The 23,004-nt window shown below is 53.0% G+C and overlaps 1 protein-coding gene, 2 non-coding genes and 1 pseudogene across 3 annotated transcripts; 2 read left to right on the forward strand and 2 right to left on the reverse strand.

Moving 5' to 3' along the window:
* The window catches only part of LOC102822748, a 5,348-nt pseudogene extending 3,197 nt beyond the window's left edge, over positions 1-2,151 (reverse strand).
* Positions 2,152-5,175: 3,024 nt separating this feature from the next.
* Positions 5,176-5,247, forward strand: TRNAQ-CUG. Its single transcript has one exon. It is a non-coding gene; the product is annotated as a tRNA-Gln (tRNA).
* A 117-nt stretch (positions 5,248-5,364) lies between these two features.
* On the forward strand, positions 5,365-5,436 carry TRNAQ-UUG. The gene has a single exon. It is a non-coding gene; the product is annotated as a tRNA-Gln (tRNA).
* Positions 5,437-8,195: 2,759 nt separating this feature from the next.
* NARF (nuclear prelamin A recognition factor) lies at positions 8,196-21,863 on the reverse strand. The gene is made up of 11 exons (XM_006869479.1): positions 21,837-21,863; positions 20,587-20,661; positions 17,236-17,379; positions 16,259-16,391; positions 13,527-13,661; positions 12,685-12,803; positions 12,127-12,256; positions 11,041-11,104; positions 9,845-9,982; positions 9,416-9,573; positions 8,196-8,437 (listed from the first exon to the last, which is right to left on the reverse strand). Exons 1-11 carry the CDS (start codon positions 21,861-21,863, stop codon positions 8,196-8,198), a joined length of 1,365 nt encoding a protein of 454 aa, XP_006869541.1.
* Positions 21,864-23,004: the final 1,141 nt, after the last annotated feature.

A 23,004-nucleotide genomic window follows, 5' to 3' on the forward strand; every position in this document is an offset into this window, starting at 1 on the left:
GCGCAGTGTAGCTAGGAGCCGGAAATGACTCGGCAGCATGTACCACCACCACCTTCTCAGAGCAGCCGAAAGGGAAGAAAGCAGTATGTGTGCCAGCTAAGCAGTTGTGACCCGCAGAAATGTGGACGTTTCCATTTCATCCTGACTGGACATGGCATCCTGAAATCCACCCTGGACCCCAGGTTTGACCCCCAGCCCCGAAAGGCAAGATGATGGCGGGCACTAGGGGTTATTGGGGAACTGCTTCAGGTGAGGGCTCGGGTGGGCAGGAACGCGAAAGTGGCAAAGCCCTCATGGTAGATAAGAAAGGACGCTGACTCACAAACCCAAGACTGTGGAGATGGGCCTGGGGAGACCGTTGCTGGCTCCTGTGACGCCTGGACTGGGCCTTACAGGTTTGCGGAGTGGCCTCGCAGAGGCGAAGCCTGGGGAAGCTTAATGGGGAGCGCCAGCAGGCGGCTCCACGGCATTCCCCTGCACCCGGCACCCAGCTTCTGAGCCCGCGCAGGCACGCTGACATCTCCGCTGAATGAATCCCCGAAACCAGGACGAGTCTGGGGCGCTGAGCAAATGCTGGGCCAGCACGGCAGAGGCGCACTCCCGACCACAACCAGCACGGCCTTGCTGGGAAACCCCCCACCCCCGCGACGCCTGGAGCGCACGCTCGTCGACGCAAAGGACACAACTGTTTGCACCCCCATGTGACCGGGCGCTCACGTGACTACCGACCCCTCCCAGGCTGCCCCGCGCCTCAGCTTTCACCTACTACGGTTGGCGAGCTGGGCGAGCGAAAGGCGCCGAGAAGGGACTACTGAGGCAGGAGGCGGGCGGGTAGCGAGTCCGAGGCGTGATGCACCTGGACTCGGCCGGACTCGTGCCACATGCAACTTCCCATAGAGCTGAGGCTCTTCATAAGCATCCGCTGCTCCTGTAATCTCACTCCCAAGACTGTCTGGAGGAAGCGTGCTAGAACTCCTCGGCCTCTGTACAGGGCGTACTCCAAAGGAAAACCAGTTTCCCTCCATAAACAAAGGCCTTTTGCTTCCTCTGTAAGACGAATGCTTTGACCGAGAGTGCTGCCATTCGATGGCCGGGCATCCAGAGAGAAAGAAACCTAGCAGGCGGAGCTGAGCAGTCCTAGAGCTTATTCGAGCTTGGCCTGAGAATCTCTGGTGGCGCAGTAGGATAAGTACCGGGCTAACTGCTGTTCAAACCCACCAGCCATTCCTCTGGAGAAAGATGAGACTTTGTGCTCCCATAAAGACTTACAGTTTCAGGAGACCCTATACAGGGTCGCTGTGAGTCAGAACCGACTCAAAGGCACTAACAACAGCTAACCAAAAGGTCACCGGTTCAAACCCACCAGCTTTATACAAGGTCACCGGCACACACAACAAACAAGATACCTGTGGTTAAGGAGTCCTGATGAACTGCTAATCACAAGGTAGACAGTTCAAATTCACCAGCACTTCTCGGGAGAAAGATGGGGCTGGCTGCCCTTCCAAAGATGTACAGTCTTGGAGCCTGAAGGAGCGGTTCTACTCCGCCGTATAGCGTTGCTGTGACTTGGAATCAACTTGGTGGCAGTGGGTTTAGGATTATGCCATTTGGGGATGAGTTTTTGTTATGTTAACCAGGCGATGTGACTTCTGGTGAGTCTGTATAGGGTTTGAACTGCAGTTCAGTGCTTATCTTACAGCGCCACACAAGGACTCCAGTCTTTGAATGATAGTGGCATCCTGGGGTTGGCTGACTTAGAGAGCCCCTGTATAGGGTTTCCAAGGCTGTAAAGCTTTGAGGGACCAGAAACCCTCATCTCCCTCCCATGGAGCGCCTGGTACATTACAACAGTTAGCAGTTCAACTCAGAACCCATGGTGCTGCCCAGGCTTCTTCCAGTATTAGCATATTGTTATTACGGGCTGTAGCATTCTGATTCACAGTGACTGTAGAGGTATGGGCTTCTCAGGAGTGGTTGGTGGGTTTGAACTGCCGACCTTAGGATTCGCAGTCCAGTGCTTATCCTACAGCACCACACCAGGACTCCAGGATTAGTGTTGATAGGTGTCGTTGAGTCGGTGCCGATTCATAGCGACGACCTTGTATATACAACAGAATGAAGCACTCGCGGCTCCATCCTCACAATCCTCATGCTTGGACCCAGTGCAGATGCCACCACGGCAGTCCATCTCATTGTGTGTGTGTGTGGGGGGGGGAGCGGGGGGTCTTCTTTTTCTATATTTTACCAAGCACAAGGTCCTTCTTCAGGGACTGGTCCCTCCTGATAATATGTCAAAAATATGGGAGACGAAGTCTCACAATCTTGGCTTCTAAGGAGCATTCTGGCTGTGTTTCTTCCAACACAGATTTATTTGTTCTAGTAGTCCATGGTGCTGGTGGTAGTTATGTGCCATGGAGTCGGTTCCGACTCATAGCAGTCCTGCATAGGGTTTCCGAGGCTGTAAATCTTTATGGGAGCAGAAAGGCTCAACTTTCTCCCGCAGAACTGCTGGTAGTTTCAAACGATTGGTCTTGAGGTTATCAGCCCAAGTTGTAACCACGACGCTATCTTCTCCAACACCATAACTCAAATGCATAAATTCTTCTATGGTCTTCCTTATTCATGATCACCTTTCACAAGCATTTGTTATTAAGTGCCTTCGAGTCTGACTCACAGTCCGACTCAGTGACCCTGTATAGAATTTCCAAAGAGCGGCTGGTGAGTTTGAACCACTGACCTCGTGGTCTAAATCGACCTTGTAGTACAGTTCTTTATCCCACAGTGCCACCCCACGACTCCTACATGCATATGAGGCTATTGAAAATACCATGGCTTGGACCAGGTGCGCTTTAGTTTATAAAATGACATCTTTGCTCTTGAATACTTTAAAGAGGTCTTCTTGTGCAGCAGATTTGTCTAATGCAACATGTTTGATTTCTTGACTGCTGCTTCCATGAGGGTTGATGGTGGATTCAAGCAAAATGAAGTCTTTGACAACTTCAGTCTTTTCTTCATTTATCATGATGATGTTATTTATTGATCCAGTGGTGAGGATTTTTATTTTCCTAGTGTAATGTGTCTTAAATCAATATCTTCTGGGACATAACGGAACAAATTGAGCAAGAAACTGAGCAAACAGGGATGGGGAAGATCAACTACATGCTATATGAAGATTGCCAAGAAACAGAAGCTAAAAAGACAGAAAAAGATCCTTTTCCAAAGTTGACAGAAAGCTTTTCCTTAGAGCTGGTGGCCTTTTTCAAACTTCTAACCTCCTAAACCATGGGCAAGTAGATTTCTGTTGGTTTAAGTCACCAGACGCTCAATGAAAGTAAGACGGGTCTTTGGATGAGCATTCGTATGGAGTGTGAAGATTTTCAAATTCTGGGCCCACTCCAAGGAATTCATTCACACACCTCATCACCAAGCCTCTCTGACGTCAGTCCTCCAACCTGGATTTATTGACTCCCTGACACTCTGGCCAGACTATGAGCCACTGGTGGAGTCGGGCATTTCCTCTTCTCAGGCCAGGAGAACACTGAGATAGATGCACTGCCCAAGAGAGTCCTCACTGTGCCCCCTGGTGGCCACCGGTCACCTGATCATCAGAATGTCCGCTTTGATCAGATCTACACATCCTCAAAACCCTGCCGTTGAGACTCACAGTCCCATCCAACACCCCACCCCCAACAGAAACCACCAGCCTGTCTTGTGCTCTGCTGAGCCTGCCACCAACTTTGTCCTAGGCCCCCTTTCTCCTCCTCCCTTCACTGCCCTTGGCAGCTGTGGTCATACACCTGGGGTTATAGGTGCTTCCAACAGTACTAGAAAGGAACCCTAGTAGGGTCATGGGTTACACATTGGACAGCTAACCACACAGTCAGCAGTTCAAATCCACTAGCTGCTCCACAGGAGAAAGATGAGGCTTTCTGCTCCCATAAAGACTTACAGCTTCGGAACTGACTCAATGGCACACAACTATCCTCACAGTGCCAGACAGCTGTTTACCCCTCCATACCCACCACCTGGATCCTAAGACCAGCTGACACCAGAGGACAAGAGTCCCCTGCTGGAAACTGGAGGGCGGTGGGAGAGAGGCTGGGTACAGAACCCTCTTCACGCCTGCATGGAAAGAGAAGATGAAAAAGCTCCATATCATCAGTGAAAATAAGGCCAGGGGCAGACTGTGGAACAGACCATCAATTACTCACTCATATGCAAATTCAAACTGAAACTGAAGAAAATGAAAACAAGTCCACGAGAGCCAAAATATGACCTTGAATTTATCCCACCTGAATTTAGAGATCATCTGAAGCCACAGCATCTCAGTGCCGCAAAGGGCAAAGGTCGCTGCTAGCCTGGTCCCAGGAGGTCTTCCAGTCTCTACTGCTGCTGGAGAGTCAGCCCCCGCCCATCTGCTATGACACTTTGCACTTTTTACATGAGAGAAGGCTCAACACTGACTCAAAACATTTTCTCCAATGGGGGAGCAGTTTACACCTCTCTGCAAAGAGCAGGGTTGTATTTATGATTCGGAATAGTGAAACCCGTAGATTTTAAGCAGTTTTGTATGCAAGAAAAGTTTCCTGACCAGGGGAAGAGACAGGTCATTCACAATGTGCAAGTTAACTTCCGAGTCATTTCAACTGATGGGGTGAAACGGTTTTCATTCCTTCCCCAAATTCCAATCACCACCACCATCATTGTGACCCTGGCATGGACACTTGGTGCTAGGAAAGCTGGGTTTCTTGACCTTTTGCTCCTATTTCCTTTATTTTTAACAGTGGAAAATTAGACATGATTTCAGAGATTTCCCTCAGTGAGGAGTTGAGGGAGGAAATGCAAAAGTTCCCTTTAACTGTAAGCAGGCAACTGCCTTGCTCCCCTTTCTGTCCCTTGCCCTCGCTGGATTCCTGCTGGGAGATCTCTTCATCTAGGTCACCATCAGGGCAGGTGATGCCACCAGGACGGGTCTCAAGGACACAGGTGTACACAGCAAAAGCATGTAGCCCATAACCCAGTGATCTCTGGATCGAATCCATTGTCTGCTGCAACACGCTCTTTCTGCTGGGATCTTTTTGCACTGGGTCCAGAGGACCTTCCTAGGCACCATCTCCCTGTCTGTGTCCCCATGTTCCCATCAAGGGGCAGACGGCAACAGCCTCTGCAGCAGCTGGTTCCATGGTGTAATGGTTAGCACTCTGGACTCTGAATCCAGCGATCCGAGTTCAAATCTCGGTGGAACCTGAGCATACATTTTGCTCTCCCTCTTCCCTTTGGTTGGATTTTAAGAGCTTCACCTTTCCCCTTCCACCCCATGACTTTGCATCTGATGACACCCTGTGGTGGAGCCTCAAAGTCTGTGGTTCTATGGTGTAATGGTTAGCACTCTGGACTTTGAATCCAGTGATCCGAGTTCAAATCTCGGTAGAACCTTGCTGGGGCCTCGCCCTTTTACCAGCCTTTTCCCATCCATCCCTGTTCTGTTGGTGCCTAGGCTGCCAGGGAGGGAATCACCGTTCGGGGTAGGAGAACCAGGCCCTCCCTCATCCCCAAGCACCGCCCCCTCCCCTAGCACACCCGGCGCTGGTGGGTGTACGTGTCCCTTTCCCATCTGGGTGGGTTTGGGTAGCCAAGGGACGGAGAGTTCTTTCACTCATGTCCAACCAGCCCAGCGTGGTATGTGGTATGTAAACGGCACCTTCGCCAGGACTTCTAACCCTAACCCTCTAACGTCCCTGCGCGCTCTGGTTTTGAAAAACATGAAAAAGGATTTTGTCCTGGACCTGCGGAAACGCAGCCATTCCCACCGAATGAGAACTGCACTTACGAAATGCCGTGGGGAGTGGCCAAGGTGACTGGACTGGCTAACTGGCTGTTCCTGGGACACCAATCCTTGATAAACACGGTCTGCCCGCCCATCTAGCATACAATACAGGTTTTGCCTGCTTTTTAATTTAAAGATTCCAGCCCTAGCTCTAGTTCTTAATACATGACTATAATTCACAAACCTGAACTGAGGAGCTATCTTCTCTTGCCAGTTTAGGGCTTTACTGCTTTGGACAAATGCTATGCTTGGGCTTACTGACAGGGAAGCCAAATGCTTATGAGGGACCAGGAGGAATGGAAAGACAGATGTTGGGGTCATGGGACCTCTGCCAGGTTGGAGCTTGTCAGTGTGGTGTACCAGCTTCAGCGAGGAAGTCAGCAGCCTGGGCTACAGTTTTCTCATTAAACGTGGGGACAAATGCTCTGATGGTAGGACCAATGTGGACAAGTGCCCAGAAACCTGTGTTCCTTGTTTCAAGCCAGCAGGGAGGCCATGAGACAGACAACTTCCAAGTTGGTTGTGTACGGTGGGAGCGTATCGAAAACAATTCTCTTACTCCATATATTGCATCAAAACTAAATTAATGGTGAAGGCAGAGTGAACGAGCACCGCTCAACTCCAGTGAAGCTGAGGAGGATCAGAGTGGACAGGTTGTGTACACTGGCTTAGGCTAAGTGGAAACAGAACTGAGAAATCTGAGTTCTGACACGGTCCAGACTTGGGCTCTGCCAGCCACTGAGAAGCAGAATCATTCACCAAGATGACCAACACTAGATGTGTTCACAGTCCACTGGAAACACAGCAGCGCCAGAATTCAAAGGTGGCGCTCGTTGGTGTGCAGTGGTGGCTGGGACAGGAGTCTGGGATTACTGGTCTTCCTCCTCCCTCCCTTGTCTAGCTGACACTCAGTGGCAGCCACCATAGACCAAGCCACAACACTGCCACTTATGCGTGTCTCCCCTTAGCTGTCCCTTGTATTGTTTTAGTTATAAGGAAGGAAAAGGAAAGGACTTTGCACCCGAATGCAGAAGTGACCACGCCTCCCTCAGCACCACGGGGAGACGCTGCTGCTTTCAGAGTTGGTGTCTCCACTGTGGCCTGCAGACGGTAGCGTTTGAAACAATAGAACGATCAGGCTCCAATTTCTGGGCCTGGAAGTCTAGGTTGCTAAGTTTTTCCTTGGAGTGGGACAGTGTAGGTAAGTCTTCTGACTCCGGTCAGGCGATGGCTCCAGATGTGCAATGGATGCTAAAGCACCCTTCACGTGACACACACCCCTCCCCCTCAGACTGGAGACATGCAGACTTGCAGATCTCCAAGCATTTATTTCATAATCAGTTATTCAAGGGATGAAACCCAATTATATAGATTGAAAGCAAAAAATATATATATACAATTTACCCTAATAGCGCCAGTTCTCAGCATAGAGCCGTCTAGCTGGTGCGGTCATCTGCTGAGGCTGGAGAATGTCAGTACTTCCCCTGGTCAGAACCAAGTGCTCCCCAAACCAACTCGAGGGCTAGTCCCAGATTACTCTAATTTCACAGGATGAAACCACCGAATGATGTTATCACTTACAGCTGCAGAGGTGCTTCACCAGTGAAGAGCAGTCCACTGGTCTGGAAGCAGCCAGGTTGGAGGCAAAGGAAGACAGGGAGGGGGTCAGAGGGAGGCAGTCTTCCCGGCCTCAGAGCTGGACAGGGTCTCACAGACTCCATTCACACCCAAAGGACTGAAGGAGAGGCTGCCAGGCTCAAGCTAGCCTCCCCACTCTCCTGCTCCTCTGTCCTCTTGTCATTAGTAGCCCCCCATCAGGTACTGCTACTGCCTGTGGGGAGGTCACCTTAAAAACTGAGCTAAAAGCTAGGGATCAGGCACAAGTGACAAGTGCCTGAAAGCAGGCATCACGCAGGGGTCTGGATTGCAGCACCAGCTCTTACGATCCAAAAGGCTAACATTTGTTCAAGTTCTGAGCAAAAACACACGTACCAGGGCAATGCACACGCCACCACCAGGAGTCACAGCCAGTGGGCCAGGGCTGGGGCCCCAGAACCACCCCCAGGTCAGCCCCGCTCCATAGTCCTGCCTGGCCCCCATCTGCCCTCGTTTCCACCTCAGCAGACCACGGAGGCATGAGAAGCAGCACCTCCTGGGGCCTCAGTTTCCCCAGGACAGCTTGGATTGCTTCTTGAAAACCTTAAAAGCACTCATCTGACTCGTCTTTTCTTTGGGATTGTGTCACAGTCTTAGGGTGAGAGGACACTTATACAAGAACTGCCTTCTCTCCAGTGCCGCACACACCGCGGAAACAGCACCACACAGTCGGGTTGCTAGGGGAGCACCCTCCCGGCCCACACTGCCGTTTCTACCACTTCATGTCTAAGCTGCTTACAGCGGGCCCAGTGCTGGGGAACGAGGTGTGCAGTGCGGCCTGGACCCTGGGAGGGTCGGCTCCATGCAGCCACTCCCGGTACAGCATCTGTACGTGCTCACTGGTCTCGGGAGGACGAGCCGGGATTTCTGCATAGATGCCCTCCATCTGCCGCAGCAGCGCCTTGTCCGCGTGACCGTCCTCAGTGCGGGCCTGACCCCGGCCATGCAGGCACCCTGAAACACACACAGGCCATGGGGGCTTAGGGGAGCTCCGCCTCACGGGAGGGTGGGTCTGCAGGAGAGGGCAGGGCGGTGTGTGAACACACACAGGCCATGGGGGCTTAGGGGGTGCTCCACCTCACGGGAGGGTGGGTCTGCAGGAGAGGGCAGGGCGGTGTGTGAATACACACAGGCCATGGGGGCTTAGGGGAGCTCCGCCTCATGGGAGGGTGGGTCTCCAGGAGAACATCTGGCTTGTGTCCCCACAGCAGGACGCAGCTGTTGTGCTGGGCAGCGGCTTGTGCACAAGATGCCATGGTAAGGGTCCACAGAGCCCGTGATCACAAAGGGAGCTATATCCCCATACACTGACTGGGGGGGTCTTGAAAAGTTCTCTGGTTCTGGCAGCTGTTCCCCGCTTCGCACCTTCCTTGGTCACCATGCCCATGGCCACATGGACACAGAGCTGGAGCAGGCCTCTAGAAGTTGGCGGGCCCTCCTTATCCAAAGATCCCGACTTTAAGGCCTTACGCATGTGACCCAGCTAAACCCCACCATCACAGCCTGACGCTGCCCACTGACTCAAGAGGTGGCCCTCTCTCCTCAGGTCACAGGACTGCTGAGCAGTGTGGGCACCCGGCTCCCCTCATTGTTATCACCCAGATGTCTACAGACTCCAGGGCCCCAGGCCTTCCCTTTCTAACAGGACCGCCTAAGCCACTACTGTTCCCAGCAGCTCCCACTTTGCCCTGTCCTCCTCTGGCCTCCAAGGACCACACGGAGGCTTCCTGGAGCACGGTCCTGACCCAGTCTCTTGGACTTCCCACAGCACCTTTAGCCCCCACACCTGCACCTCCTAGAGCTGTCCACTGGCCCACTCCTCTCTCCAGGTGAATGTGAGGACGAGAGAGTCTACAGAGCCTATATGTGCCGTTGGGCTGCCAGTGCAGACGCTGAGGGCCATGGGACAGGCCCACTGTGCCCCCTGCTCACCTCCAGGACACGCCAGGACCTCCACGAAGTGGTACGGGAACTTGTCCTTCCTCAGCTTCAGGATCATGTTCTGGATGTTGCGAAAGCCGTACGCGGCGGCAAAGCGCAGCACAACCTGCCCGTCCTTCTCAAGGGTGGCCTCCTGGAAGTCTTTATTTCTACAAAGCCAAGAAAAGAGATTACCGACCCACAGAGCCCTTTATCAGCATCTTAGGGATGGCTTTCTCATCTGTTTAAAATGTACTCAAATTAAAAAGTCGGCAGACAAATGAAGACTGGCCTTTCACGCTTGGTACGTTAGTTAAGAAAAAGCCGACATGTGCGCATGCACACAGAGACACACTCAGAGCTGGCTTCCAACAACCTGCTCGGAAAGGCAAATGGCTGCCGGCAGTCACCCCGCTGCCCAGGACACTGCTCCCCTCATACCTCAGGGTTCGATAGGTGACCTTCTCCACATCCTCGCCAAATAGCTCCTTGGCAGCATGTCTAAAAACATGGGCCAGGTACCCATCTGAGCTGTCTCCGTCATGGCGCTGGACCTCTTCCTCCTTCAAGTCTCCAAACCTCGTGGGGCAAAAAAGATGCATTCTCAGGGCCAGGTGTTTGAGACCCCGAGCACCTTTACAAACACCTTCGCTTCTGGGAGTGCTCCTCCTTCACTGGGTCTGACTGAGCCCACTGGTGTCATGCTGTGACCCAGCCCAACACTGCAGGAGTTGAGGGGTCTTCCCATGGGGAAGGGGACTGCATAGTGAGCAGTAAGCTACTCACAAGGGGTTGATGCCCCAGCCCTGCTCTCACAGGAGGCATGTCTACTGCACTTTGGCCTTCGCTGTCATCTCCTCCTAAGGACACATGTCCCCCACCCCCACAGGTGGCAGAAGAGTTTGGGGACTGGCTAGTGTGATGTGGGTGGGGGCTGGGTCAGGCCTGAGGAGCTTGAGGGTGAAGTGCTACTGAGAGATGCGGGCAGTGTGCTGCGGGGTCCTTAGCAAGCCCTGAGCTTGAGGAGCCGGCACTGAGTCTGACTTCCCATGGAAGGCCCAGGCCAGGAGGGTAATAACTGGGGTGGTGGTGACTAGAAAACCTGGCACAGAAACTTCTGGGTTCCTCCAGTTCTCTGCTGCCGCTGTGCACCCTGGGAGGAACTCTACCCCTCCCAGAGCGTAGGCCTAGTGTGTTTGGCACCTCAGCCCTCGTCCTTCCATGAGAGGGACACACACACCATTCACACACTAACCTGGGTGAGAGGCCAGCCCAACCAGCGGATTTTACCGCTAATCAAGTGTGAGGCCAGTCATGACCCAAAGGCAGCCCCATAAGGGGGTTCAGAATGGGAGCCTGTCAGGCACGTGGCTGTCTCCCTCTTCCTGGAAGTTTTAGAGTCTGGAAGAGGCAGCCAACACACCATAGAAGGCTGCCAAGCCTCCCACGCTCCTGAAGGCCTGGTGGTACCCGTGTGCCTAAGCGCAGAGGACTGTGGGTCCTGGGAGAACCTGTGGTCTAACTGGTGTCTTCTCCTGCCCCATGCACGAGCACAGGGAGGCGGGAGCACATGGGTGTGACACCTGCTCAAACAGGACCGCCAGCCTACCAATGACCCTTTCCCAATGGCCACTTACAGAGTGTCCACAGCAGCATCCTTCGCCGAGAGGTCACTCTGCTCCATCATCTGGAGAAGTTCACCTGCAGACACACAGGAGACAGGAAGCACATCAGGAGTACCCATGGTCACTGTGGGGAGGGAGCTCCACGTGAGGGGCACCAACAACCATATCACGACACAATCCACATGCTGTGCAGACAGTCCAGTCACCTTGGAGTGTTCGTGAGATAGGACACAGGTAACCATATCCTGGCACCCCCTCTGAGACAGACACCCGCTAACAGAATACTGCTTGGGAACCGTGGAGGAAGGTCCACTTCCTTCTCCCGCCCGGGGCTGAGTGGCTTCAGCCAGTCCATCTCTGTGTTGTTTCCCAGACAGGACGCTCAGAGCAAAATAGCCTCCTGAGCACAGGCTAACTATGGTCACTCAACAAGAAGGTTGGCTAACATCCAAACACACGCCTGGAATTTCTTTGACCCTGACCTCTGAAGAATGCGGGGTAGAAAACGTGAGCCTCTGAAACAACTGTCGTGGGGTCAGATGGCTGAGTGTCTGAGACTCTGCACTCAGAAAACACTTCAGGATGCAGGTTCTCATCAGAGACCACAACACAGGTTTTGAGGTTTGTGACACCTCTGGGTGAGTCTCAGCATCCTCTGGGTGACTGCATTTCCGTCCCCACAGGCAGGCGGCATGTGTGCAGCTGAGAAGCCCTGACTGCTGTGTGGGGTCCTCACCACCAATGATGACACCTCCAGGGACATTGTTTTCAAAGCTCTTTGAAGCAGACCCACCTGGCTCTTGCAGGCTTAAATGACCCCTGAGTTTGTTTTCAAAGTTCTTCTGTGTGGCTCTTGGCCATTTTAGGGAGCCGTGTTCACCCCAATGTGCCCCAATCCTGCCGCAGGTGCTCATGGCAGCATCCAAGGCCAGTGTCAAAGCAGCACGGCTGTCACAAACGCCTAGCCGCCTCCTTACTTGGGAGCGAATGTTCCTGCCAGGCAGTAGGGACAGTCTCAAAGGAAGCATCACACTCCTGCCACACGCTGAGACACTCCTCTGAAGGAAGATCGAGAATGTCGGGGAGGCTAGCACTCACCTGATGTCAGCACACAGTCGACGCCCTGCGAGGTGTGCGAGCCTGCGTGCACATCTTCTCGGAGTGCTTCCAGCTTCTTGTCATAGCAGGGGCCCACGATCACATGGAAGATTTGATCTGGAGACAGGTTCTGTGGAGAAAGAGCAAGCAAGCCTGTGTCGGGCTGCTGGCCAGGCCTGTGGATGGAACACCGGCCAACAGACCAGCTCACTGTGCCACACCAGGAGCATGGGGAGCACTGTGGGCGGCAGAGACTCGGGCGAGGAGGAGGGGCGCTAAATCCCTTCTCCCCTGAACCTGACGCCCATGCAGTTAGACGTGAGGAGACGTGTTGAGGCATGTTCACTCCCGGATGCTGCCAAGCCTCCCCCATGGTGGCAGTCAGGGCCGGAGAGAAGTCTGCCACCTCCACCCTGAAGCCATAGTCCTCATGGGCTGTGGGTACCCAAGGCCACTCCCCTATCACTATCAACTCAGGCAGGAGGGTCACCACATGCTCTCCCCCCACCTCCCCCTCCACAGAGGCCCCAACAATGCCAGGGGGAAATGCCTGTTCACCTGCTGTCTGGCAAAGTAGTCCTTCACCAAGGAACCCATGATCTGTTGGGGGGACTTGGCAGTGCAGAGGTGGGGGGTGATGGGGCTCCCCAGCACCCGCTCAGCGTACCGGACCCACCCTGGGGAGACAGATGGATCAGGACACAGTGCGGCTCTGTTCCTGCCTCAGGCTGCCCTCCTGCCCGCCCTCCATCCACAGTGTGAAGACACCAACTGCAGCTGCGGCCCCAGGAATGATGTTCGGTCACACCACAGTTCCTTCACCAGAGAAATTTGCACCCGCAGTGGGGCGGGCACAGTGCCGATGGCAGTGGGCAAGACTGGGGACTCAGTGGGCCGCCCACAGTGGTACAGTGCCCTCAACTCCAGGACTTGGCCCCACAGACCCCCAGGCACCACCCTCTTCTTCTATGCAGCCACTTCACAGGTTTAGGACCCTAATTTCCCCATTCTCCCGGAATGGAGTTGCCTGTGGCGAATCTTCCCTATAATTTGTGCAGCGAACACTTTACACTGAAATGAATTGAGGATGCTGGCTGAGTGCTCCAGATGGTGCTTAAGGGTCGGCGGACAGAGAGACCTCAGTCTGTAATTATGACTAAGCGAGTAAAGGACACCCAAGTGCTTGCCATATTGTTACCTAGAATTGTTGGGTGGCCTGAAACATACAGCTTTAAGAGAAAACAGATTGAATTACCATAAGTAATGTTTGCCTCCAAAACTTCAGAAATACAGAGAAATGAAACCTCAGCTGTCATGGTGCTCCCAAGCCAGCAGCGCTAACGCACTAGAGACAGAGTGGGCATCAGGCCCAGCGAACAGCCAGCTCAGGTAGCACTCACCGGGACAGGCGGAGGTCAGCATGGGCAGCGCCCGCTCACCCTCACTGTGCTGCTGGTAACGGCGCACAAACTCCTTCTGGCTCTCCAGGATGCTGAAGTCGGCAGCGATGGTCGTGTCAAACACATAGTGCACCCCTGAGAGAGACACGATCATGCTCAGCTTCTGGCCCTGCGACACGATCCACGCCAAGACCAAAGTAAGCATGGGTTTACTTATGCTTACTTACTAATGTGCAGTGAACAGTTTCACACGTTGATTGATAAAACCCATGTGACACTGTTCAGAACATATTAGTAAGTAAGCCCGTGCTGATGTTTCTGGCTGGGCACTCCATCTCAATCAGGGATTGTGAATTTGAAAGAGGCTCTGATTCAGTAAAAAGAGGCTGTGGAGTCGGGAGTGAGAGAGAATGCAGCCTGATGTGGTGAAAAAATGTGAAATTGTTCACTACAGATTAGCAAGCGAACACAAGGAAGCTGGACGATTGCCACTCCCTGCCACAGGCATCTCTCCTTGGCTACTTGGGCCAGTCCTGGTTCTTTTCTGTTAACAACTGCTTAAGTGCAGACCGTGTTCACGGCTTGCTTCTCTAACCCATTAACACATCGCTCTACACAATAAGACAATTCGTGCACTTGTGCCCCTTCTCTCTCTGCCTTTATTTATATAACCCCCTCACAGTGCCCCTGTATACACTAAAGGGCCACTAGGAGATGCTGGGGGTATTCTCTCCTGATCCACTGGCTAAATTAAACTCACTCTGGGATGATTTTTAATAGTTTTAAATAAAATGACCAAAATAGATTGTTGAACAAACCTTTATGATTGTCTTAATTTTTTAAAACACCAATCTTACTGATTTCATTAAAACACACACAAAAAAAAAACTAGTGTGGTGAGTTATATACACACCCAAACATTTCCCATGTTGACCATTTTTACATGTAAAATCCAGTGACCGTTACATTTACCACGTTCTACACCCTTACCTCCAACAGTCTCTAGATGTTTCATCAGCAGACACTCAGCCGACCGTATACAATTACTTCCCCGGCCCCTGGGCACCTTGAACAATGGTCTAAATTTGTCGATCTTTAACTAGCTCCTTTTTTTTTTTAAAAAAAAAACACAAATACTTTTTTGCAGCCCTGGTGTGGCACTATAGGAAAACACTGGACTGCTAACCACAAGGTTAGTGGTTCAAACCCACCAGCCGTTCCTCAGACACCCTATGCAGCTCACAGTGCTCCGCTCAGAGGACACTACTCCCCAGCACAGGAATGTCTGCGTCCACAGGGCCGAGTCTCCAGAGTCTCTTTACCTTTGTTCCTTTGCCCTAGTCTCAGAAAAGCTTCGTGGATCCTGCAAGCTGAGCAGCCAGGCTATCGGCACGCCCTCAGCTCAGTCACACAGAAAGGGGGCCCAGGATGAGTGACCATCTAAGGTGCTATTATTGGTGTCCCTCTGTCCAAGGAGAAAATGAAGAAAATCAAAGATGCATGGAAGCAATGAGTCTGTCTAGTGGACCACGTGAACAGTCTCTACGACTGAGACCATTCCATTACTAGATGGTCCACGGCTGGCACTACCCACAGCTCTGAAAGACAGCACGTTAGAAGGTTCTAGATAGACGGAGAGGAGAATGTGGACCAAACCTCAGAATCTTAAGAAGACCAAGCTGACTGGTTGGATAGAGACTGGTGGGACCCCTGGGACTCTGGCCCTTAGCCATCCTTCAGGTCCGGAACTGAACTCACCCCCAGGCTCAGTTTTCAATCAGACAAGGCACAGCTCTATAAGGGGAACAACACCCTGACAAGACTCCATCTTTAAGATCAAAAGGGCAGCGTTTACCCAGGGATAAAATTCAGAGGGGTTAGGAAAGGAGAAGGAATAGAAACAGGAAACCCAGGGAGGGAGTGGGATGAGTGAGGTTACACGATGGGGACTGCAATCAACGAGATGAAAGAAAAGTGTGTGTGAATTATCAAACGGAACACGGGTCTGCTTTGTAAACCGTCACTCAAATCACAGTAAGTTTTTTTAAAAACCCACAAAACCCCGTAACCTGCTAATACACGGGAGGGGCTGCCACCACTACAGTGACAGGAAGACTAAAGGATGGTCTGTTTGGTCAACTTTTAATCAGTTCACACTAAAAAGAGTGTCAAGAAATCCAGCCCCCACCCCAAAACAAGTCCAGCAAAGGAAAAGGAGAATAATGGCTGTACAACATGATGACTATAATCAAAGGCACTGAATTATCCCTGTAAAAACACTGAACTTAGGATTGTTTTGTTATACACATTTTCACCACAGTAAAAAATTATTCTAACAAAAAAAAAAAGAAGAAAGGGGCACAGGACCAGTCGTTACCAAAGCAAAAACCACAGAAGACTTTGTAGTTATTCTAGGCCTTTCGGCTCTCGTGTCCCACCTCAGGTCCTGGATTCTACTGCTAATCTACCACCTGCCAGTCTTACCTAAAGGGACAGCCCATTCCTGATGGCCCCACCTCCACTAAACTGTCAGCCAGGCCGCAGCCCCGTGGAAACAACACCCGTTGAGGTCGGGCAGGAAGCAGCTCCCAGCACGCCAATGCTGGGATAGGCATGGAGTTGAGTGAGTCCTTCCACGTGCCACCAGCCAGACTGGCTCTCTGGGGCTCGTCGGTGCCCTTGCAACTATAAACACGAGTTACAAATTCCTGAAACATCCAAAGTCAACTCACCCAGACTTTTGAGGAAGCCACTGAGTCTTCTGGATGCATCAGTCACACTGAGGTTGAGTTTAGCAGCAAAATAAGGCAAAGACTGAGGACACACAGACACTGCCAGCACTTTGTGCTTTGAGGTATCGCATTTCTAGACGGAGAAGAGAATAATATGTGGGTGTGATGGTAATGGGGCGTGGAAGCTAGACAGCTCCTCACTGAGAACCGGGGAACAAACAACGTACTAAGTGTTCCGTGGAAAGATGAATAAAAGGGACAGACACTGGCAAGGATAGTTAGGAACAAAAACATAAGATTAACAAATGGGCAAACTACAGATCCAAGAGACTGATTGTAAGAACAATGGTGGTGTTGTTAAGTGCTGCCAAGTCAATTCTGACCCAGAGCGACACTGGATAGGGTTTCCAAGGAGCAGCTGGTGAGCTTGAACCACCAATCTTGCAGTTCAAACGACTTTGCAGTCTGACACATTAGCCCACAGCCCCACCCCAGGAGTCCTTAAGAACAAATGTGAATGCCCAGAGGAGAAATTGGCAGCATTGCCAAGCGAATGACTGAACTGACCCAACAGTCATGAAAACACACACTCCCACCCATGCACACAGAGACACACACACTGAAATACAGGCTGAGGGCTCCCACGCACGTTCACACGTGCACATTTACTCACACACACACCCCTCAGAGAGTCACGTGCCGCTCGCTCACCTGCACATTCCAACTCACACAAACACATTCATGCTAACCTGTGTACCCACAGCTCACAGGCAGACTCACGTGCATTCATACAGCCCTTGTTCACACATATCTTCTCGCATATGCATGCACAGCCCTCCCCTGCATGCTCACGCCTCACATGTGCGTGCACTCATGCTCACACACACACCACACACTCACCAGGCTCGGCAGAGGCTTCACTCATCCCTCCCTCCCTCCCTCCCTCCACCCTCCCGGGTGCCCGATGCCATGTGTACCTTATTGAGGTTCAGGACGTGAAAGAGGTCCTTGGCATTCTGCTGGGAGACCCGAACCCCTTCCTCTGCAGTTATGCACCTGTCACACGCCAGACAGGCACTCAGAAATATCTTGGCATCAGCCAACTTATGGAATTCTCCCTTCTACAAAAGAAAGACACCATTTTGCCAATTCTTCAACAACTGTTCTTTAAAACGTGTCTTTAGTAAGATAACAAACAACAAAAGTACGTTTTATAAAACTGCCATGGACCCACTTAGACATTGGCTACCTAAAATGAGGGGGTGATAAAGGTACGAAGTGACTGGCTTACAAGGTTTCAAGAGGGAGTTTAGTGTGGGGGAGGATAGAGTTCCCATTGAATAGTTGGGTCTAGATGAGTCTGGTGAAAAGAGATGGGGATACGATTCTTAGGATTCAATAGTGAGAAACTGTTATGACTAACTGCAACTATCATAACTGTAAAAATAGAAGTTTTGTAAAAAAAAAAATAGGGGGGAGTAGTTAATCTTATAGCCCAGGAACAGAGGACCCTCGGACCATCAAGGGAGAAGTGCACGAGCGGAATGTGCAACCCTATCCAGAGAAACAGCAACACCAGAGATGGAGACAGAGATGAGGACATGGAGAGAGAGAGCAGCTAAGGGCTCTGTACTCATGGAAGGAGAAAGGCTGTGTGCTGGTGGCCAGGAGGCAGGCTTGCAGAATGTGCCCTTTGGTTGTTTAAATGAATATATATTCCTGAGTGTTTTTGTGACTGTCTCCCCACCTCCCCAAAACCAAAAAAAAAAAAAGAGGGAATGGAAGCAAATACTGTTGAATGATGATACATGGAAGAGATTGTAATCATTGAAACGAAACGAAACGATGGTGTAAAGCCGGAGTTCTCCCATGTAAACTACCACTCAGTTCACAATAAAAAACGAAACAAAACAAAAAAACCTGCCATGGACACCTAAGACAACACCGGAGCTCGAAAACCCTCGAAAACCTATACAGGGTTGCTATGAGTTAGAACCAACATGACGGCACTTAATAACAACCTCCTTGGAGGCCTACAGACCTAGCCTCCCACTTCTCTCACTGCAACTCCTTGCCTTGGGGAACATGCTCACACTTCTATTCTTTGCTCTGCCTCTATCTCAGAACACAAACAACTCACTGCGGCTCTGGATGTGCGAGGGTGGTCTCACAGTGCCCACATGACAGTGATGCTAAAACCTTCCCAGGTCTCTGCCCACCTCCTGTCCCAATAAAGAGTGACCCCACGCACCCCACTGCTACAATCCTCAGCACCTGGCCCGCAGCCTCCACAAGGTCTCTTGACTGGCACACCTTCCCCACTCCAGCCCCTTCCTTGGTTCCCCACCTCCAACTACTCCCACCCTGCGTGAGGCCCAAGGGTGTGCACTTGTAGCAAACTCCTAGATGAAGACGAGTTTAGAGCATGTAGCCTGGCCTGCAGTAGGTAGTAAGTGCTGGTGGGCTGAACTGAGCATCGAGGTACCAGAACCATCCACAAAGAGGAACCCAGGCCAGATTCACACCCAGGCCTGGAAGCAGCTCCGTCTGACATCATCGCCCATCCTTACTTCTGGAAATGTCTGTAAGTCTGACTCCTGCCCCTCTTCCTTCTTTCTACTGTTTTCTAAGTGTTCTGTAGAATGTGGATTCGGCACCAGTGTGGTCTCAGGTGTCTTGTTGGTGTTTGGTGTCTGTCTTCTCTCCAGATGGGACCATCAGCCTCTGCACCCACTGACCAGAATAACGCCTGCCAGGCCCCTGTAGAAAACTCTCAAATCTCTGACTTTGGATGTGTTTCCCCTCAAGCTCCATGGTCTAAGACTGAACTTCCTCCTCATCCAGGCCTCGTCCCTTCTGCCTGGGCTCTTGAAGGTGTCTCCCAACAGCATAAACCTGCTGTCTCTGTCACCTGCCTCAAACCACAGCTGAGTCTGTTCCCGACCCCAGAGCCCCTCATTGACGATGCATTACCATTGGCCTGGCCGAAGGGAGCCTTAACCACCCCACTTCCCCAGACCATCCCATGCTTAGCATGTCCCCCTTGAATGCTCACCCCAACCTTTCTGCAAAGTGTCTCTGCTCACTGAGCTAACAAGGGGCAGCTAAGTCAGCACAAGCCTTATCTCCCCTCTCCACACGGTCGCCACCTCCTCCCCAGTACTGGATAAGGAGCTGGGAGCACAGGAGGTTGGGTATCTGTCCCAGGAGTACACCTGATGCACTGCCCCAGGCACTACCTGCACCAGCTTCAGGGCCCAAGTGCCCCGGCTCTCCCTCCCTCCTACCCTGGAGGGCAGCTGTTGGGTGCTTGCTTCGTGCCCCCCTCCTCCTCCCTAAGCCTTCACACACCCTGAATCCCAGGGCTGGGCGCAGCAGGACTGACTCCTGGGTGAGCGCTATTTGGAGTAAATGCCATACTGGGACCCTAGGACTGTAAGGAAAATACGAGTGGGTTTCCAAACGGTTCACGGCAAAATGACCTTTATCTTTTCATTCCATTTGTCCACAAGCTTTCTGAAGGCCCCTCGTATCTCGTCCTCTGCTGCTTCTTCTGGAAAGAGTGCCTCCACCTGTGTCCACTGTGTCTTTCTCTTTGTAATGCAGGCTGACCACTAGGCCTGTGTGAGACGAGACCAGGGCACATGGCCCCTGACAGCATGCGTAGCACAGGACACAGAAGTTACCAGCTTACTGGTATTGTTACCAAGTGCCAGCGAGTCAGCTCTGACTCATAACCACCCTGCATAGGCTTTCCAAGGAGCGGCAGAGGGGCTTGAACTGCCAACCTTGTGGTTAGCAGTCAGGGCTTATCCTATAGCACTACACCAAGACTACCAGCTAAGGAGGATGAAAAACCTTGGTAACAGAATTTAAAAAGAAACTCTGGCAGAAATACTTAAAAATGACTCATTTAAGCCCCCATTTGATAAACCGGAAGTGATGTTAGACCCAGGTCCCACACTCCTAAAAGTGGCTGGGGACACTTTTAGGAGGAAGTGCACTGCTGACTGGCTTCCGAAAAGTCCCCTTTGGTTTCACTTCTGTGTGCCTGAGTCCCTGCAGGGGAGACAGACAGGAGGCTGACAGGCAGCACTCCAGTCTCATTGTTGTCGTTATGAGCCGTGGAGTTGGTTCCGACCCATAGAGACCCTGTACAGGGATTCCGAGGCTGTGAATCTTTACAGGCGCAGAAAGCCTCATCTTCCCTCCCATGGCGTGGAGGTTGGTAGTTTTGAACTGCTGCCCTTAAGGTTCGCAGCCCGATTTGTAACCACGAGGCTAGCAGAGCTCCTTTCTAGGCTGATAGAAACTGGACACATACTCACTTCTTCCTTCTCCAGGGCCGGACTTGTGGCATCAACCAGCGCATTTTCTTCCTCATCAGCTTTCTTACTGCATTCCTTAAATAAGGCAAAGCGGTTAGGGTTAGGGAGCAGCTTTCAGACTCACGGAGACTGACCCGGAGCCAGCCAACCGGGTCTAACCATCGTCCTGTGTTCCCCCCACCCACACACACCGAAGTACAGGCACGGCATCCCCAACCAACAGGACAGGCGGTAGAGGCTGGACATGCACACGGCAGCCAGGCCAGGAACCGCGGACACACACGGACACACACGGACACAGGGGCAGCGCGGACACACGGACACACACGGACACAGGGGCACCGCGGACACAGGGGCAGCGCGGACACACGGACACACGGGCACCGCGGACACAGGGGCAGCGTGGACACACACGGACACAGGGGCAGCGCGGACACACGGACACACACGGACACAGGGGCACCGCGGACACACACGGACACACGGGCACCGCGGACACAGGGGCAGCGTGGACACACACGGACACACGGGCACCGCGGACACAGGGGCACCGCGGACACACACGGACACACGGGCACCGCGGACACAGGGGCAGCGTGGACACACACGGACACAGGGGCAGCGTGGACACACGGACACACACGGACACGGGCACCGCGGACACAGGGGCAGCGTGGACACACGGGCACCGCGGACCTTGTGCTGCTCGGAAGGGCGGCCAGGAGCTCCAGAAGCAGCTGCCGCGGGGCCGGGACGCGGGGATCAAGTGTGGGAGCCCCGCCGTGTCCCCACGGTCCTGCAGTTCCCCAAAGAGCGACCCCACAGCCCGCCCGGCTCGACTGCTGCCTGCCCGGGACAGAGACCCGGCCTGGGGAACCGCAGGGGACAGTCCCCTCTGTCCTGCCGGTGGCTGGGGGTCCACTGCCGACAGCACTGGGCAGAAACGGACGGTCCGGCCCAGCCTGGCTCCCGGCACCTCCGTCCCCGCCACAGACCCGCAGCTCGGCGCCAGGGCCTCACAAGACACACGGACAGACGCACGGACCGACCCCCGGCCCCTCACAGGACACACGGACTGGCCCTCGGCCTGTCACTGGACAAGCGAATCGACCTTCGATCTTCTCATAGGACACACGGACCGATCCTCGGTTCTCTCCCAGGGCAAACGGACAAACCCTGACCCTGACCCCGTCCTCGGGCCCTCGCCTGCCGGCCCGGCCCACGGTCAGCCTCAAGCTGGCGGCGCTCACCTTCCGCGTGCAGTGCTCACACTTCATCTGGAGGTCCCGGGGCGCGGGCTGCGGGCGCAAGGGCAGGGCGCCAGGCCCTGAAGGAAGCACTAGGGACGCAGGTCACCGCTACAGCCGCCCACAGCTCTTTGTTGTCGTCGCCCCCGGCGTGGGGGCGTTGCGGTCTCGCCCCCACACGGCGACATCTAAGCCAATAAGGGCTCCTGGACGGGGCGGGACAAACCTTAGAGCCAATCGAAACTCCAGAAAGATGGTACAGCACCACCCCCAAACGGCGCGTGTAGGCCAATAAGTGCTCCGGAGAGGAGCGGGACAGCTCCTGGAGCCAATCGAAGAGCGTGGGGGCGGAGCCCGGAAGCCGAGGTGACCCAAGGACTAGTTTGTGCGTGCGTTTTTGCCTCTCGGCGGTTGGTTGGGGACTTAGTGGGGAAGTGGCATAGGAACTTGGCAGGCCCGTTGGCCCTCGGAAGCTGTGACCGGGCCGGCCTTGTCAGCGAAGCGTCAGAACATCGTCCCTCCCCGACTGAGGGGGCGCCATATTCGCCCGAGGGCCGCCGACATCGCTGTCTGGTGGCGCATTATGTAGGCGCCAAGCTGGTCCCGCGGTGTCACTCAGCAGCTGAGGCCATTGCGCAGGCGCAAGTGCGCGCTCGCGTTGGGCCACGTGGACCGTGTCCCACAGCTCGAGGGCAAATTTTCAATGGTGGTGGCTTGATACTTGCATTCATTCAGTATAGATGATTTTACCAAGTACACCGATGCGACTTTACCTTACATTTTACAAAGCAAAAAATGTTTCAACAAGAATTGTACTTGTTAAGACTTTTTGATCACACAAGCAAAACTTGAAATCTTCACAGTGGGGAAGAACACTTGCAAAAGGTGGACTGTAAGTTGCAGAATCAGGCCAGGGAAGTCCTAATGTTCTCAGGACTGGTTGTATCAGTGCCACCTAAATTCGTGATAGCATGGATTTCCTGACACAAACCAAATGGAGTTGGTTTCGTCATTGAGTCGCAAGTGTTGTTGTTAGATACCATCGAGTCGGTGCCTATAGAGACCCCATGTACAACAGAACGAAACACTAACCGGTCCTGGGCCAACCTCACAATTGTTGCCACGCTTGAGCTCATTGATGCTGCCACTTGGCCAATCCATCTCGTTGGGG

This window comes from Chrysochloris asiatica, unplaced genomic scaffold (assembly GCF_000296735.1).
Source record: "Chrysochloris asiatica unplaced genomic scaffold, ChrAsi1.0 scaffold00132, whole genome shotgun sequence".
Lineage (NCBI taxonomy): Eukaryota > Metazoa > Chordata > Mammalia > Afrosoricida > Chrysochloridae > Chrysochloris > Chrysochloris asiatica.

What these genes read in the sequence shown, in the direction of transcription:
- NARF (XM_006869479.1), bottom strand. Translation starts at nt 21,863, where the DNA reads ATGAAGTGTGAGCACTGCACGCGGAAG. An exon ending in GTCACCTATCGAACCCTGAG is followed by an intron (nt 9,574 to 9,844) that starts GTATGAGGGGAG and finishes TTGGCTTTGTAG; the next exon opens with AAATAAAGACTTCCAGGAGG. An exon ending in GGTCCTGGCGTGTCCTGGAG is followed by an intron (nt 8,438 to 9,415) that starts GTGAGCAGGGGG and finishes TGTGTGTTTCAG; the next exon opens with GGTGCCTGCATGGCCGGGGT.